The sequence below is a fragment of the Sarcophilus harrisii genome, chromosome 1 (genome assembly GCF_902635505.1).
Source record: "Sarcophilus harrisii chromosome 1, mSarHar1.11, whole genome shotgun sequence".
NCBI lineage: Eukaryota > Metazoa > Chordata > Mammalia > Dasyuromorphia > Dasyuridae > Sarcophilus > Sarcophilus harrisii.
In genome coordinates, this window is record NC_045426.1 from 42,210,630 (window position 1) to 42,228,506 (window position 17,877).

Sequence of the window (17,877 nt, forward strand, 5' to 3'; positions counted from 1 at the left end):
TGTGAAATGGAAAAAAATTCAATGAAAAAATTATTCAATTGGCCAAATATAAAAGGAATTAAGTAAAGGTACCTGATGAAAATAATACACTAAAAATCAGAACTGAACAAATGGAAGTAAATGACTCACTAGGACTTCAAGAATCGGTCAAACAAAAAAAATGAAAAAAAAAAATAGAAGAAAGTATGAAATACTTCCTAGGAAAAATAACTGACCTAGAAAATAGATCTAGGAGAGACAATCTAAGCATTATTGAACTTCCTGAAAGCTATGATGAAAAAAAGAATCTAGACATTATCTTGTAGGAAATCATAAAGGGAAACTGCTTTGATGTCGTAGAATCAGAAGGTAAAATAGCCATTGAAAGAATTCACCAATCACATCCTGAAAGAGATCCCAAAATTAAAACCCCAAGGATTATCATGGCTAAATTTGGCTAAATTTGAGAACTATCACACAAGGCAATAGTTCTGGCAAGCAGCTAAGAAAAAAAAAATTAAATACCGAGGAGCCACAATTAGGATAACCCAGGACCTAGCAGTTTCCACCTTAAAGGAATGAAGGGCCTGGAATCTGATATTCTGAAAGGCAAAAGAACTTAGATTATAATCAAGAATAAGCTATTCAGCTAACATGAGCATTATCTTTCAGGGAAGAAGATAGATATTCAATGATATAGGTGAATTTCACCTATTTCTAATGAAAAACAACAAAAAATTTTATCTCCAAACACAGAACTCAAGAGAAGCACAAAAAGATAAAAGGGAAAGAGCTCTTGAGAATTATATTTCTGTTATGGATATATTTGGAGAGTGCAAGTATAATTTGATTTTATTATGATAATATGAAAAAAGACACTAGAGGTAGAAAAGGGATTGTACTGGAAAAAAAGGAAAAAGGAAGTAAAATAAGGGAAATCACATCTTATGAAGAGGCAAAGAAGACCTATTATAATTGAGGGAAAGAAGAGAGGGGGATGAGCATTGTATGAATCTTACTCTCATCAGATTTGGTTCAAAGAGACAAGAGCAGACATATTTGGTTTCACAGAGAAAACTGTCTCACCTTACAGGGAAGAGGGAGGAGAAAGGAGGTAAGAAAGGGAAAGACTAATAGAAGGGAAAACAGAAGTATTAGGGGAAAAGTGTAAAAGGAGGAGGGGCTCTAAAGGAAAAAAGGCCATTTGAGGGAAGTGGTCATCAGAAACAAAATACTGAGGAGGAAAGAAGGGGGAAAGGCAAGGAGAAAGCTTAACTTAAAGTAAATAGGCGGGAAATATAGAATTAGTTATTTTAACTATGAATGTGAATGGGATGAACTCTCCCATAAAACAGAAGCAAATAGCAAACTGTTTTAAAAGCCAGAATCCTACAATATGTTGTTTGCAAGAAACACATTTAAAGCAGAATGATACACTCAGAGTGAAAGTAAAAGGCTTGAGTAGATTGCTTTGGGTGAAGTTAAAAAAAAAAAAAAAAGCAGGGGTAGCAATCCTGATCTCAGATCAAATAAAAGAAAAGACAGATTTAATTAAAAAATAAGGAAGGAAACTATATTTTACTAAAGAGGACCATAGATAACAAAGCAATATCAATACTAAATATATGTAAATATATGCACCAAGTGGTATAACATCCAGATTCCTAGAGGAGAAGTTAAGAGATAAGAGGAAATGGACAGCAAAACTATACTAGTGGGGGAATCTCAACCTGGCTCTCTCACAACTAGATAAATTGAACAACAAAATAAATAAGAAAGAAGTTAAGGGCTTTTGGGATAAGATTCTCTATTTGACAAAAACTGCTGGGAAAATTGGAAACTCGTATGGAGGAAAGTAGGCATTGACCCATACCTAACGCATACCAAGATAAGGTTGAAATGGGTTCATGATTTAGCTATAAAAACTGACATTATAAGCAAATTAGAAAAACACAGAATAGTTTACCCCTTAGATCTGTGGAGAAGGAAGGAATTTGTGTCCAAAAAAGAACAGGAACACATAATTGAACACCAAATAGATAATTTTGATTATATTGTTAAAAAGTTTTTGTACAGAATGTTTGTGGCAGCCCTTTTTGTAGTGGCTAAAAACTGGAAACTGAATGGATGTCCATCAGTTGGAGAATGGTTGAATAAATTGTGGTATATGAAAATTATGGAATATTACTGTTCTGTAAGAAATGACCAACAGGATAATTTCAGAAAGGCCTGGAGAGACTTACATGAACTGATGCTGAGTGAAATGAGCAGGACCAGGAGATCATTATATACTTCAACAACAATACTATATGATGACCAGTTCTGATGGATCAGGCCCTTCTCAGCAACGAGATCAACCAAATCATTTCTAATGGAGCAGTAATGAACTGAACTAGCTATGCCCAGAAAAAGAACTCTGGGAGATGACTAAGAACCATTACATTGAATTCCCAATCCCTATATTTATGCACACCTGCATTTTTGATTTCCTTCACAAGCTAATTGTACAATATTTCAGAGTCTGATTCTTTTTCTACAGCAAAATAACGTTTTGGTCATGTATACTTATTGTGTATCTAATTTATATTTTAATATATTTAACATCTACTGGTCATCCTGCCATCTAGGGGAGGGGGTGGGGGGGTAAGGTGAAAATGGAACAAGAGGTTTGGCAATTGTTAATGCTGTAAAGTTACCCATGTATATATCCTGTAAATAAAAGGCTATTAAATTAAAAAAATAAAATAAAATAAAATAAAATAATTGTAGACAAAAAAAAAGTTTTTGTACAAATAAAATGCAGACAAGATCAGAAGGGAAGCAATAAATTGGTAAAACATTTTTACACTTAAGGGTTCTAGTAGAGGCTTCATTTCTAAAATATTTAGAGAATTGACTCAAATTTATAATAGTTCAAGCCATTTGCCAATTGATAAATGGTCAAAGGATATGAACAGATAATTTTCAGATGAAGAAATTGAAACTATTTGTAGCCACATGAAAAGGTGTTCTAAATCACTATTGATTAGATACAAATTAAGATAACTCTGAAATATCACTACACACTGTCAGATTGGCTAAGATGATAGGAAAAGATAATGACGAATGTTGGAGGGGATGTGAGAAAACTGGGACACTAATACATTGTTGGTGGAATTGTGAATGCATCCAACCATTCTGGAGAGCAGTTTGGACCTATGCTCAAAAAATTATCAAATTCTGCATACCATTTGACCTATCAGTGTTACTGCTAGGATTATATCCCAAAGAGATCTTAAAGAAGGGAAAGGGATCCATATGGGCAAAAATGTTTGTGGCAGCCCTTTTTGTAGGTGCCCATCAGTTGAAGAATGGCTGAATAAATTATGGTATATGGATGTCATTATTATTCTATGTATATTATTGTTCTATAAGAAACGACCAGCAGGATGATTTCATAGAGGCCTGGAAAGATTTACATGAACTGATGCTGAGTGAAATGAGCAGAACCAGGAGATCATTGTACACAGAAACAACAAGCTTATATGATGATCAATTCTGATGGATGTGACTCTTTCTAACAAAGATGATTGATACCAGTTCCAATAATGAAGAGAGCCATCTACATCCAGAAAGAGGACTGTGAGAACTGAATATGGATCATAATATAACATTCTCACTCTTTTTGTTGTTGTTCACTTGTATTTTGTTTTCTTACTCATTTACTCTCCTTTTTGATCTGATTTTTCTTGTACAGCAAGAGAATTATATAAATATGTTTACACATATTTGATTTAACATATATTTTAACATGTATAACATATATTGGATTGCTTGCCATTTAAGGGACACAGTGGGGGAAGGAGGAGAAAATCTGAAACACAAGGTTATACAAGGGTCAATGTTGAAAAATTATCTGTGCATATGTTTTGAAAATAAAAAGCTATAAAAAAAAAAAAACAGGGGCCTCCAGGGGCCAAACTTTCATATGCTTCAGTGTAGCCCCAAGGAAATCCAGAAACAGCCCATCAATCTCAGCATATTCTAGATACCAGCACTAGGACACCAGCTTATCACCAAATAAGTTGTCAAATTACTGCAGCCTCCAGCAGCACCAGCCATACTCCATCCCATTCCCTTAGCACAGCACCAAACATAAGAGTCCTTCATGGCCTCAAGGCAACATCAATGAAGCACCACATAAATAGTCAAGGTCTGTAATCACTGGCACAAGAAACCTGAGACAGTGCCTTTCCACCCTAGAGAGCAGAGCTAAAATTTAAAACAAAGGAAAGGAGTTTAAAAAAAAGGATGAACCAAAAAAAAAAAAAAAAAAAAGAAAGAAGGAAACAACATAAAAAGCCATTATGATAAAAGTGAAGTTCCAATTACAAACTCAGAAGAGGACAATAATGTTAAAACACCTATAAGCAAAACCTCAGAGAAAAATGAGAAGTGATCTCAAGTTCAGAAAGAACTCATGGAAGAGCACTCAAAAAAGTGCTTTAAAATCATGTAAGAAAGATAGAAGAAAAATTGGGAAAAGAATTAGAATGATGCAAGAGAATCATGAAAAAAGAGGCAACAGCTTGGAAAAAGAAAACAACTCCTTAAAAAGTACAATTGGTCAAATGGAAAAGGAAGTACAAAAGCTAACTGAGGAAAACAACTCCTTACAAGTTAGTATTGGACAAGTGGAAGCTAATAACACCATGAGACATCAAGAATCAATCATAAAAATTCAAGAGAATAAAATAATTTTCTTATTTGAAATACCTCATGGGAAAAACAACTGACCTAAAAAATAGATCCAAGAAAGATATGTCTGCATCATTGGACTACCTGAAAGCCATAATTAAAAGGGGCACTTGGACAGCATATTCCAAGAAATTGTCTAGTAAAATTAACCCACTACCTTGGAATCAGAAAGTAAAATAGACAATGAGAGAATCCACTGATCACTTCAGGAAAGAAACCCCAAAATAAAAATTCCAAGAGCCAAATTACACAACTATTGGGTCAAGGAAAAAGTACTGCCTATGGCCAGAAATAAACAATTTATATGTTGGGGAATCACAATCAGTATTGCACAGTACTTAGCAGCTACAATATTAAAGAATCAGAAGTCATGGAAAATTATATTCTAGAAGGCAAAAGAGGTATGATTACAACTAAAAATCACTTACCCAATAAAATTAACCATAATACTTTAAGGGGGGGGGGAAATGATCATTCAATGAAATAGAAGAAATTATAATTTTCACAAGAAGACCAGAAGCAAACAAAAAAATGATCTCCAAAATTTGATTTGAAAGTCTAAAAGAAGCCTTAAAAGGGAAAAAGGGAAAAGAAAACAAGGAATCCAATGGAGCTAAACTATTTATACCCCTACATGTAAAGATGATACTTGTAATTTTTTTTAAAGGTATCACTATCCAAGACAATCCAAATAGACTTTGGATAAAAAAATCTCATCTGCATCAGAAAAAAACTATGAAAGATTGAATGTAAATCAACACATGTTATATTCACTTCTTTTTTGTTTGCTCTTTTTTCCTCTCCCATGGTTTTTTTCCTTTTGTTCTGATTTTTCTCTCCCAAGATGATTAAAGCAATGTGTCTTAAAAATAATTTTTTTAAGTCACCACTAATACTACAAATGGAAGGAATATATAAGAAGATATGATGTAAAGTATATAAGAGATGAGGGATTGATATATAAAAGGACTAAGAAATGAGAAAGAGTATACCGGATGCAGAGGAGGGGATAAGTAGAATGAGGTAGATTATTTTACATGAAGAGAGACAAAAAAACCTATTACAATGAAAAAAGTGGGAGGGGTCAATGGGCATGACTTGAACCTTGCTCACATCAATATTAGCTCAAAGAGTGAACAAGATACACAATGAGTTGAATGTAGAAATCTATCTTACTCATCGGGAAAGAGAGGAGGATATTAAGTAAAGGAGAAGGGGGGATCCTGACAACACAGAGAGCAGATTGGGGGAGATGGTAGATAGAAGTAAAATACTGTTAAGGAGAGAAAGGCTGAGAGAGAGGACAAACAGGAGGAAAAATAGGATGGAGGGAAATATACAGTTAGTAATTGAAATTGTGAATGTGAATGGGATGAACTCTCCCATAAAATAGAAGCCAAGAGGAGAGGGGAAAAACGAAAATCTTACAACATGTTGCTTACATGAAAGACACTTGAAGCAGAGAGACATACACAGAGTAAAGGTAGGGGACTATAGCAGAATATACTGTGCTGCAGATGAAGTAAAAAAAAAAAGGCAGGAGTAGCAGTCTTGATCTCAGACAAAACAAAAGCAAAAATACAGATAAATAACTAAAAGAGAAAAGGAAGGAAACTGTGTCTCAGTACCACAGATAATGAAGCAATATCAATACTAAACATTTGTGCATTAAGTGTACAGCATCCCAATTTTTAAAGAAGTTAAATCAGTTACAGGTTCATGACTGAATAAGAGATAGCATTACAAAATATAAAATAGATGATTTTGAATTTATTAAATTAAAAAGCTTTTGCACAAACAAAATTAATGCAACCAAGATTAGAGGGAAAGCAGAAAGATGGAAAACAATCTTTACAGCATTCTGATAAAGGACTCATTTCTCAAATACACAGAGAAGTCAACTTTATAGGAATACAGGCCATTCCCCAATTGATAAATGGACAAAAGATAAGGACAGATAGTTTTCAAATGAAGAAACCTAAACAATCTATAGGCATGTAAAGAGGTGCTCAAAATCAAAATTGACTAGAAAAATGCAAATTAAAACAACTCTGAGATACCACCTCACACCTCTCAAACTGGCTAATATGACAAAAAAAAAAGGAAAATGATAAATGTTGGAGATGATGGGCAGAAATTGGGGCACTAATACATTGTTGGTGGAGTAGTGAACTGATCCAACCATTCTGGAGAGTAATTTGGAACTATACTCAAAGGGCTATAAAACTGTGCATGCCCTTTGATACAATATCACTAATAAGTCTATACCCCAAAAAGATCATTAAAAAGGGAAAATGACTTACATATGCAGAAATATTTATAGCAGCCTTTTTCATGGTGGCAAAATATGAGATATTGATTGGGGAATGGCTGATCAATCTGCGGTATATCAATATAATGGAATACTATTTTGCAATAAGAAATGATGAGCAAGTAGATTTCACAAAAATCTGGAAAGACTTGTATGAACCAATACAAAGTGGAAATGAGCAGAATCAGGAAAACATATGCAGTATTAGTAATATTATGTGATGATCAACTATGAAGACTCAGCTCTTCTCAGCAACACCTCAGCACCTAGCAAGTGCTTATGAAATGATTGATAGATTGACCAGAAAAATCAGGGGATCCTTTCCATAGTGCTTAAAGAATAGAAAAACTCAAGTCCTTGTGGATTTACAGTTTAGAGAAAGATGGCCTCAGAAACATAGGAAAAGGAACTGTCAGCCTTCATTATTACTATCTACCTTTTAATGTTTAATATCATAAATGTCATAGTGATCTAGGACAAGTACAAAGGAAAATGCTGTCCACATCCAGATAGAGAACTGATAGACTATACATGCAGCTCGAAGTATATTTTTTAAATTTTTTATTATTTTTTTTCTGTTTCTTCTTTCATAGTTGCAACTAATATAAAGAAAAAGGGAGGGGAAAATTCAGAACAAAAAAATCTTGTTAAGATGAAAACTAAAAATTGTCTTAACATATAATGGGGGGAAATAAAATACTATTAAAATACTGGGAGGTGAGGCATGACTGACCTGATGTAAGTAAGGACTGTTTGCATCCAGAAAAATTCTCACCATATAGTAATGTGCCAATTTTTGTTTGATTATACTCTTATTACAAAGAAAGCTTTCTATTGAGAAGGTGGAAAAGAATGGGAGGAATGGATTGTTGAAAGAGATGATATATACAGACACAATATATCTTCATATACATATATGTGTGTGTGTGTGTGTGTGTGTGTGTGTGAATGAAAATTTTAAATCATATACAGAAGGGAGAAAAAAGATGTTGAAAAGAAAATCTTGACAAGCAAGGTGATTTTGTAACTACTTATCTAAATTTAACTTATGTGTTAAAAATAACTAAGTTCATAATTTCGATTATAATCTTTTTTTTCTTACTGTGTTTTTTTCTGTTGAGTGGGCTGATAGCTGGCACAAGGAAGATCACTGGACCTGAAGTCTGGTAGTCCTGAGTTCAAATTCTACATCAAACACCTACTAGCTCTATGCCTGTGGGCAAGATACTCAGTCTCTTCAGTCTCAGTTTCCTCATCCGTGTGAGATGACAATGGAACCTATCTTCAGGGTTTTTGTGAAGATTCACTAAAATTGACATGTAAGCCCTTTGAAAACCATAAAGTGCTATATAAATGCTTTGTCTTTTCAGCTGTTTCATTCATGTCTAAATCTTGGTGATCCCATTTAGGGTTTTCTTGGCAAAGATACTGGAATGTTTTGCCATTTTCATCTCCAGTTCATTTTACAGATGAGGAAACTGAGGCAAACAGGGTTAAGTGACTTTTTTTTAGAGTCACACAACTAATGTGTCTGAGATTGGATTTGAACTCAGGTCTTCCTAACAATGCAAGCTATTATTTAAATATCACATTTCTTGATGTTAGGTTCATAATTTTAAAAAAAAGACCCCAAAAAATTAAGGGAGGAAAGAAAAGGCTTGTCTTCTGCCTGAGCAGCTTGTTTTTCCTATTTTGGCAAGTTAAGAAAAAATAAAATCTGATGTTCCATATGTCCCAGCACAAGGATGACAGACATGAAGCAGGGAATCCTCAGGATGGATTTTTGTTAAGGTTCTTAGGTTTTTTAGGATTTTTATTCTCTGTTCCTTTCCAGGTGCCTGCTGTTCCCACATTATCCGTTGGTGCCCAGGGACTCTATTGTACATCCTGACTCAGACATACATCCTACTGTCATTTGCATCCCCCCAAAGGTCCCCAATCCAAACTTTATTATGCTGCATCTTATCCCGTAAGGCTCTTGTCTCTGCTCTATGTAACAATAATATAAATATCCCTAACAAAATGCTAAATTATCTATTACTCCTCTCAGAATCTTGATCAATTAATAAACATTTATTAAACACCTTCTATATGCCAAGCACTGTGCTAGACCTGAGCATAAAAACAAAAATGAAATAAGTTCTTTCCCTCACAGAGTTTTCAATCTAGCTTAGGGAAATATATACAAATATAGATCAATGCAAATATAAGTACAAAATCAATATATGATAATTAATGGGAGTGACAATGGAAGCTATTGAAACTTGGAGGGATCAAGAACAGTTTCCTGTAAAGAGTGGAACTGAAGTTGAATCATAACTAGATATTCTAAGACGCTGAGCTTTTAACTGAATACATTCCAGGTATGGGGGACAGTCAGTTCAAAGGATGGAGAAATGAGCTGAATAGTCGTGTAAATAAAAGGAACTGTTAAAAAATGTTTTTGACTGATAAACAGTGCTTGTGAAAGGAAATAAGTTCTAATAGTTTGGAAAGGTACAGTGGGGCCAGTCATTACAGGTTTGAAATGCTATATGGGGGAGTTTATTTAATACAAACCCAAACTTCTGATCACCTGATGTCACTTTAGAAAAATCACTTTTGCAGCATGCTACTACTCTAGATAAAAGGTACATCTCTCCAAAATGCAATGGCTCCAAAATGCAATGGCAGAAATTTCCAGCATCATTGTTAGATTGGCAAGTGAAATATTTTGGGGGGCAGAAGGGCCTGTTGGTGTTCCTAAAAATAACTACTTCAACCAATTCTAAACCCTTTCTCCAAAACTGTCCAGATCAAAGTAGGGAGCAGATCTCACCAAATTCTTATTTCCTACCTGTTCCTATGGGAACTTATAGGATCACTACATTTAGAGTTGGTAAAGATCTTTAACTTTGACTAGTCATTTTACAGATGAGGAAACTAAGGTTATTTATCCAAATAACTTTCCAGATAGTAAATAGCAAATCTAGGATAGGGTTTTTCCATTCCACACTTGTTTTCTCCTTTAAATTGACCAGTAGTTTGACACCATGTCATAAAGGTTTTTGATTTGGCCATTGCTTGTCATCAAAAATATAAGAAATATAGTTCAACCTTCCATGCAAGTGTCAACTTTTGTTTGCTCCCCTGATTCCTCTTCTTCTTAAGCTTCTTTCCTATTTGAATAACTCTAATTGAAGCCCAGCTGTTTAATCATTATTGGTAGCTTTATTAACATAATACAATCTTCAAAGAAAACTCTTTTCTCCTTTTTGATAAAGGGTGATTTTCTCAAAACATACACATTCTCATATGCAGATACATGCATATATATATATATGTAGATGTAGATATATATATATATATAATACATTAACTTCAAATAATTCCTTCATTCTTGCTATCCAAAAGATATTCTATGTTTTTTTAATATTTAAATTTTTCCTAATACATGTAAGAATAATTTTTACATTTAAAAAACTTTGACTTCCAAATTCTCTGTGTCCCTTCTTCCCCTCCCCCCAGAAGGTAATCAATTCAATACATGTGCAGTGATATCAAATATATTTCTATATTAGTCACATTATGAAAGAAAACAGACCAAAAAACAAATAAAAGTTTTTTTTAAATATGTTTCAACCCACAGTTAAACTCCATCATTTTTTTTTCTGGAAGTGAATAAATAGAATTTTTCATCCTTTATAATTCTTTTATCATTACATTGTTGAGAATAGCCAAGTTATTTATATCATACAATTTTTATTTTATTACAGACAATTTCTGGTTTTTCTCACTTCACTTTGCACTGATCCATGTAAGTCTTGCCAAGTTTTTCTGAAAGCATATTGCTCACCATTTCTTATAGCACTATTACATTCCATCATAATCATATACCAAAGCTTGTTCAACTATTCCCCAACAAATGGAAAGATCCTCAATTTCTAGTTTATTGCCATTGCAAAAAGAATTGCTAAAAAGATTTTTGTACAACTAGGTTCTTTTCCTTTAAAAAAAAAATCTCTTTAGAATACAAACTTGGTAGTAGTGGTATTGTTGACTCAAAGGGTATGTGCAATTTTGTAGCCCTTTGGGCATAGTATTAAATTACTCTCCAGAGTAGTTAGATCAGTTTGCAACTCTACCAACAAAGCATTAATGTCCCAAATTTCTCACATTCCCTCCAACATTTGTAATTTTCATTTTCTGTGACTTTAGAGTGACAGAATTTTGAATTGTTTTAATTTGAATTTCTCTAATCAATAGTGATTTAGAACATTTTTATATAAGCATGGATAATTTTGATGTTTTCTTCTGAAAACTGCCTTTTCATATCTTTGATTATTTAGCAATTGGGAAATCATTTGTTTTCTTATAAAATTAACTCTATTCATTACATATTTGAAAAAATGATGCCTTTATCAGAGAAACTTACTTTAATCCTCCCTATCCCCATTTCCTTCTTTCCTTCCAATCTTGTCTTACTTGGTTTTGTCTGTGCAAAATTTTTTAATTTAATGTAACCAAAATTATCCATTTTATATCATATAATGCTTTTTATCATTAGTTTGGTCATTGTTTCTTCTCTTATCTGTAATCTGACAGCTAAACTATTTCATGTTCCCCTAGTTTGCTTATGGTATCACTCTTTTTTTTTTAAGAACCTATTTTTATTTTATTTTTAATTTATAGAATAAAACAAGCATTTCTATAACAGTATAATAAAAAGATGATTGTACATAAAATTTAAAATCAACTTTACATGACATACTATTCATTTTATTTATTTATTTATTTTACCTTTAAAATTCTTTTTTTTTTTCATTATAATAACTTTTTATTGACAGAACCCATCCCAGGGTAATTTTTTACAACATTATCCCTTGCACTCACTTCTGTTCGATTTTTCCCCTCTCTCCCTCCACCCCCTCCCCAAATGGCAAGCAGTCCTATATATGTTGAATATGTCACAGTATATCCTAGATACAATATATGTGTGCAGAACCAAACAGTTTTCTTGTTGCACAGGGAGAAAACAAAAATGCAAACAGTTTACATTCATATCCCAGTGTTCTTTCTTTGAGTGTAGCTGCTTCTGTCCATCATTGATAACTGAAACTGAATTAGGTCTCTTTGTCAAAGAAATCCACTTCCATCAGAGTACATTTTCATACAGTATCGTTGCTGAGGTATATAATGATCTCCTGGTTCTGCTCATTTCACTCAGCATCAGTTCATGTAAGTCTCTCCAGGCCTCTCTGTATTCATCCTGCTGGTCATTTCTTACAGAACAATAATATTCCATAACATTCATATACCACAATTTACCCAACCATTCTCCAATTGATGGGCATTATGGTATCACTCTTTATGTCTTTGCTTCTGCTTTATGAATGAGTTCATCCTATTCACATTCACAGTTAGGATTACTGTGTATTTCCTTCCATCCAACATTTTTTCCTATTTACCATCTCTTGCCTTTCATCCTTTCCCTACTCAAAAGTATTTTGCTTCTGACCTTGCTTCCCTAAATCCACACTCTCTTCAATAAATCTCCCATATTTTTTTTCTTTTATCTCCTTTGTTTGTAGGATAAGATAGAGTTCTATGCCCAATTGAGTGTGCATGTTATTTCCTCTTTTAGGCAATTCCAGTGAAAGTGAGGTTCAAACACTGTCCAACCCTTCTGATTTTTCCCTCTTATTTTTGCCTCTTTTATGTGAGATAATTTTCTCCCTTATACTTCCTCCAGGAACCTCCTTCTTTCTCTTACTTTAATTTTTTTTTGGATATGATACCATCACAATCAACTCATACCCATCCCCTTGTTGTACACTCTTTCTACCTACCTTAATAATGATTAAGTTTTAGGAGTTACAACTATCATCTTTTCCAAATAGGAATGTAAACAGCCAAATCTTATTAATCCCCTTATGATTTCTTTTTCTGTTTATCCTTTTATGCTTCTCTTCACTCTTTTATTTGATAGTAAAATGTTCTATTCATTATGGTCTTTTAATCAGGAATGCTTGAAAGTCTTCTATTTCATTAAATGTTCACTTTTTCTCCTGAAGGACTATACTCAGTTTTGCTGGGTAAGTGATTCTCCGTTATAATCTTAACTCCTTTGTCCTCCAGAATATCATAGTCCAAGCCTATGATTCTTTATGTAAAAGCTGCTAAATTTTGTGTTATCCTGATTGTGACTCCATGATATTTGAATGTCTTCTTTGATTGCTTGTCATATTTTCTTTTTGACCCAGTAGCTCTGGAATTGGGCTACAATATTTCTGGGAGTTTTCATTTGGCCATATCTTTCAGAAGATAATCAGTAAATTCTCACAATTTCTATTTTACTTTGTGATTCTAAGCTATTGTGGCACTTTTCTTTAATAATTTCTTCAAATATGATGTCTAGGTTTTTTTGTTCCAAATAGTTTTGAGAGTTCAATAATTATTTATCTCTATTCAATCTGTTTCCTAGGTCAGAACCTGACAATTTTCTAAGTCATCTCGGGCCAGAAAATTGTTCCCCTTTATCCTTTTACTGACTCTGCCAGTCCAGAATTCATTTAATATTGTTTGGAGGGACATTTGGAGAGCTCAGGTGAGTCTCTGTCTTTATTCCTTCACCTTGGTTTCATCCCGCTGCCCTGACCATTCTAGGCTTATAGAACAAATATGTGTACATAAAGGAATATAGTCCCCATGACTCTGAGATGTAAAAAAACTACTTTTTTCATAGTAAGCAGGCCAGATTTACAGAAGCGAGGCCAGCAGACAGTTTCTTCCTGGGGCCTTTGGCTGAATCCTGCCAAAGAGAATGTCTGCTTTGGCACCACAACAACAAAAAGTTCCATTTGCATCAGAAACCTGTAGATCAAAATATTGAAAGCAGCTGACTTGCCCTGGGCATCTTCAGTCCTCGTACTATGGTCACAGAGAGACAGACTAAGGAGTCTCACTCAAAAAGAAAAAAGGAGTTGGGCAGATGGGATTGTGAGATGCCACTTGAAATCTGAAGACCAAGACTGCCCGAAGGAAGGCTAAATCCCAGAGGATCAGCCCATTAATCTTTGTCTCTCCTGGTGTGGCTCAAAGCATTTCTTAGTTTACATCAGCAAATATCAAAATACAGAATCATCCAAATTATCCAATCCGGGATATTCCACATAACTTATGGCTTCAATTTCTGTTTCACCAGACCTGCTTTTCTGGAAAACAAATATTAGGAAATATAATTATTTATTTTGCCATCAATCCCTTGAAAGAAAGTCTCTAAAAACATCCTAGCTATTCACATGACTGCCCACACAGCGTGGTTTCAGAGGTGCTGGTATGCCTTCTTTAAGAGAACCACAAATAATGCACTATATGCCATTTTGCCTCCCATATTCCAGTGAAATTTATTTACCTTTTCCATACAGTAATATAGCAATAATAATTCCATGTACAATTCTAGCAATAATAGAATTTTTGAATTAGGATCAGACTAGAGCTTGAGGGAACCTGGATGGTTCTCTAGTCCCCTCGCTTTACCCATTAGAAAATGGAGGATTTTTGAAACTAAAGTGACTCTTCCACAGTCACACACATCATTAGATCAAAGATTTGAAGCCAGAAAGAACTTTGTCTGGTCATCTCATTTGAAAGATGGAAACTAAGGCCCAGAGAGACTTTGTCCACAATTACACAGGTAGTAATTACACAAGTACACAGTAGCCTCTGACACACAGCAACAATCCATTCACAGCACGATGCTACCTCCCTATATTTGGGAGGAATCATCAACCAGATTCAAAGCTGATTTGAAACTTACTTTAACATTTAGGAAAAAACCATTCCTGTAATAGTGATTAAAGTCAAGATGTCAGGGAGGGAGGAGACGTGCCTCTCTTGGCTCCCCTGGCTTCCTCAGCTCAGATCTGACATTCTGCAGGAGACCTTTCCCAGCCTCTCTTCATCCCCCTCCCAGGACCTTCCCATTAAGATTCCATCTCCTTTGAATCTATCTCCTTATTTACATATTCTCTCTCCTATTAAAATGTAAACTCCTCCAGGGAAGGCAAAGACAGAATTTTTGCTTTTCTTTGTATCTCTGGCACATTCTAAGCACTTAATAAATGCTTGTTAATTGACGAGAGATGAAAGACTCATAGAATCACACACTTTAAGGCTGGTGAAGATTATTTAGTCCAAAACCTTCGTTTGGCCAAAGGGAATATTGAAGATCAGAGAAGGGAAGTGACTGTCCGAGATTACACAGTAAATCACAGTCAGGAGTGGAGCCTTTGGAGTCTTTCATCTGAATGATATAAAACTGACTGGTTTCTCAGTGAAATCTAAGAGGCAAAAACTTACTTGACAAATCCTTAGCCTGAGAGCTCTTGGAAGGCAGAGATCCCCAAAGCCCACGACTGCCTCCAGTGCTACGCTGGGATGCCAGTTGTAATTAGAAATGATCAGTGTCTCTCCACCATCTCCTCTCCTTCCCAGTGCTTTCTAGCTGATTCCTCCTGGGCTGGAGCCTGTGCTGCCAAAGCTGCTGGCACAAACTGGCACTACTGGGCCCCCTCCTTCCTCAATTGACAGTGGAGCTAACTCAAATTGGACCAGGGCCCTATAGAGGTGATGGCTTTGGGTGAAGGTGGAAGCAATTGGGAGAGTGGAGGAGGGGAAGATCACAGATGGGAAAGCTGGAATTGGTTCTACCATATTTCTGGTAACTGGAGAATTTCAGTCCTTTGGGCACATTGCAACATTCAATTCCCTCATTTTTACTTGTTCCTTTTTTTTTTCTCTTTAATTGCTGAGGTTGTTTAATGGAAAGAACAACATGGCAAAGGGATAAGATGCCCTGGGAAGCCAGGTTAGACTTAGCTCTAACATTAATATTTGCTATTTGCTTATACTGAAATCCGCTTGTTCCTCCCCAGGTCAGGTTATTTTGAACAGATGCTTTTACTTTTAATTAAAAACAAACCATGAGCTTATCTAATAAGCTTTTAAGCCTACTCCTTTTGCTATCAATAGGAACCACTCGTTTTCTGTGGGGAAATCAGATACAAGCATTAAAATGACCCATTAAGAGGCTCAGACATAGGACTTAAGTTTACTGTTCGCATCCCCCATGGTTCTTAGGAGAATGCAGGTCAGGTCCGAGAGCAATCTGAAACACAACTTGGAAGGGAGATCACACAGCTGCTCAGCAGCGGACTCAGCCATTAGGCTTCCTTTCCCCCATTCTGCGAACAGTTTTGTCTGAGCTGAGCGAGTCCTGCCCAAACAAAGGATGCAGACAGAGCAGGGACAAGCATGCGCTGGATTCTGCCCAGGACACTGCCTCTGGTCTCTGTGATCCTGGCTCGGACATCCCTGGGAGGAAGGGAGAGACAAGGTCCTGCCAAACGGGTGAGCACTTCCTGGCTGACCTTGTATACAAACTCTCTAAAAGTCTGTTGGATGAATGATGAATGGACTGGACAGAGGCCTTGTACCCCCTTTCCCAAGCAGTGAATGGGGCAGAAGATGTAAAAGTCAGTGGAAGCCCTTTACCCACTCACAGATACCAGATGGTGCATGGGAAGGTGGAGAGAGGGCCATTCCTGATACTTATTAGCTGTGGGACCTTATCCAAGTCACTCAATCTGTTTACCTCAGTTTCTCACTTGCAAAATGAGGTAGCTGAAAAGATCTTTAGCTCAAAAATCTAGGCCTCAGATACTGTGTCTGCAACTTACAATGAGTTAATCAGTCTAGGAATGGGAAAAGGAGAAAGCAATTTGGCAAACTATTTAACTGAAAGGACCATGTGATCCCATTAAAGTATTCCCCACCAAGGAGGTAGAGGAGAGAAGGGGGTGGGGAGGTGTGCATGTGGGTCTGCACATGTGTGTGAGATAGAAACAGAGACAGAGACAGAAAGACAGAGAGACAAAGACAGAGAGAAACAGAAACAGAAAAAGAGAGAGAGAGATGGAGACACAAAGACACAGAGAGAAGAGAGACAGAAACAGAGAGAAGAGAAACCAAGAGAAAAGAGATATAGGCACAGAGAAAGATACAGAGAGAGATAGAGAAAAAACAGAGATGGGAGAGAAGAAAGACAGAGAGAAAGACAGATAGAAACAGAGAGAGACAGAGAGAGAAGGAGGGAAACAGACAGAGAGAGAGAGAAGAAAGAAAGAGGTAGAGACAGAGAGAGAGATGAAAGACAGAAAGACAGAGACAGAGACGAAGACACAAAGACACAGGGAGAAAAGGAATAGAAACAGAGAGAAGAGAAACTGAGAGAAAAGAGAAAGAGGCATAGGTGTCCCCAAAACGAAGGTATTATTTCAGCAAACTGCCCAAGTATTCCTAAGAAGGCTAGATCTCAAGACTCTTCAGAAGTTACCTCATAAATGTTGCTTATGAAGAGATCCTTAACTTTGCTGTTTGGTCTTGGAATGGGAGGAAACAATTTGGTCCATATATGGCAACTGAAAGAGAAGTAAAAGAGAGATTTTTTTAAAATTAAAGCTTTTTTCCCCCCAAAAAAAAACACATGCATAGATAAATTTCAACATTAACCCTTTGCAAAATCTTGGGCTCCAATTTTTTTTTCTCCTTCCCTTCCCTCTACCCCCTTTCCTAGATGGCAAGTAATCCAATATATGTTAAACATGTGCAATTAAAGTAGAGCTTTTAAAGTGGGCCACTTGTTCTGTGCTCTAGAAACGGCCCTTACAAGATACCCACTACAGCAAACACCAGCATTCTGGCTACTCAGAACCCTTCTTGACCAGGACCACCACAAATAGCTGATACATACACCATAGTGGAGTCACTCGGAGGCAGTATAAGTAGAGAGAGGGCTAGCCCAGGGAAAC

The 17,877-nt window shown here is 35.6% G+C and overlaps 1 protein-coding gene across 1 annotated transcript in view; it reads right to left on the reverse strand.

Annotated features, from left to right (window-relative positions):
- Positions 1 to 12,398: 12,398 nt before the first annotated feature.
- Positions 12,399 to 17,877, reverse strand: part of IL5RA (interleukin 5 receptor subunit alpha) — a 50,048-nt gene continuing 44,569 nt past the window's right edge. Inside the window, exons 12-13 of the mRNA XM_012543582.3 lie at positions 17,403 to 17,487; positions 12,399 to 14,220 (exon numbers count right to left, since the gene is read on the reverse strand). Of these exons, the coding sequence (XP_012399036.2) occupies positions 14,134 to 14,220; positions 17,403 to 17,487 (172 nt within the window). The 3' untranslated portion in view covers positions 12,399 to 14,133. The remainder of the gene's footprint in view (positions 14,221 to 17,402; positions 17,488 to 17,877) is intronic.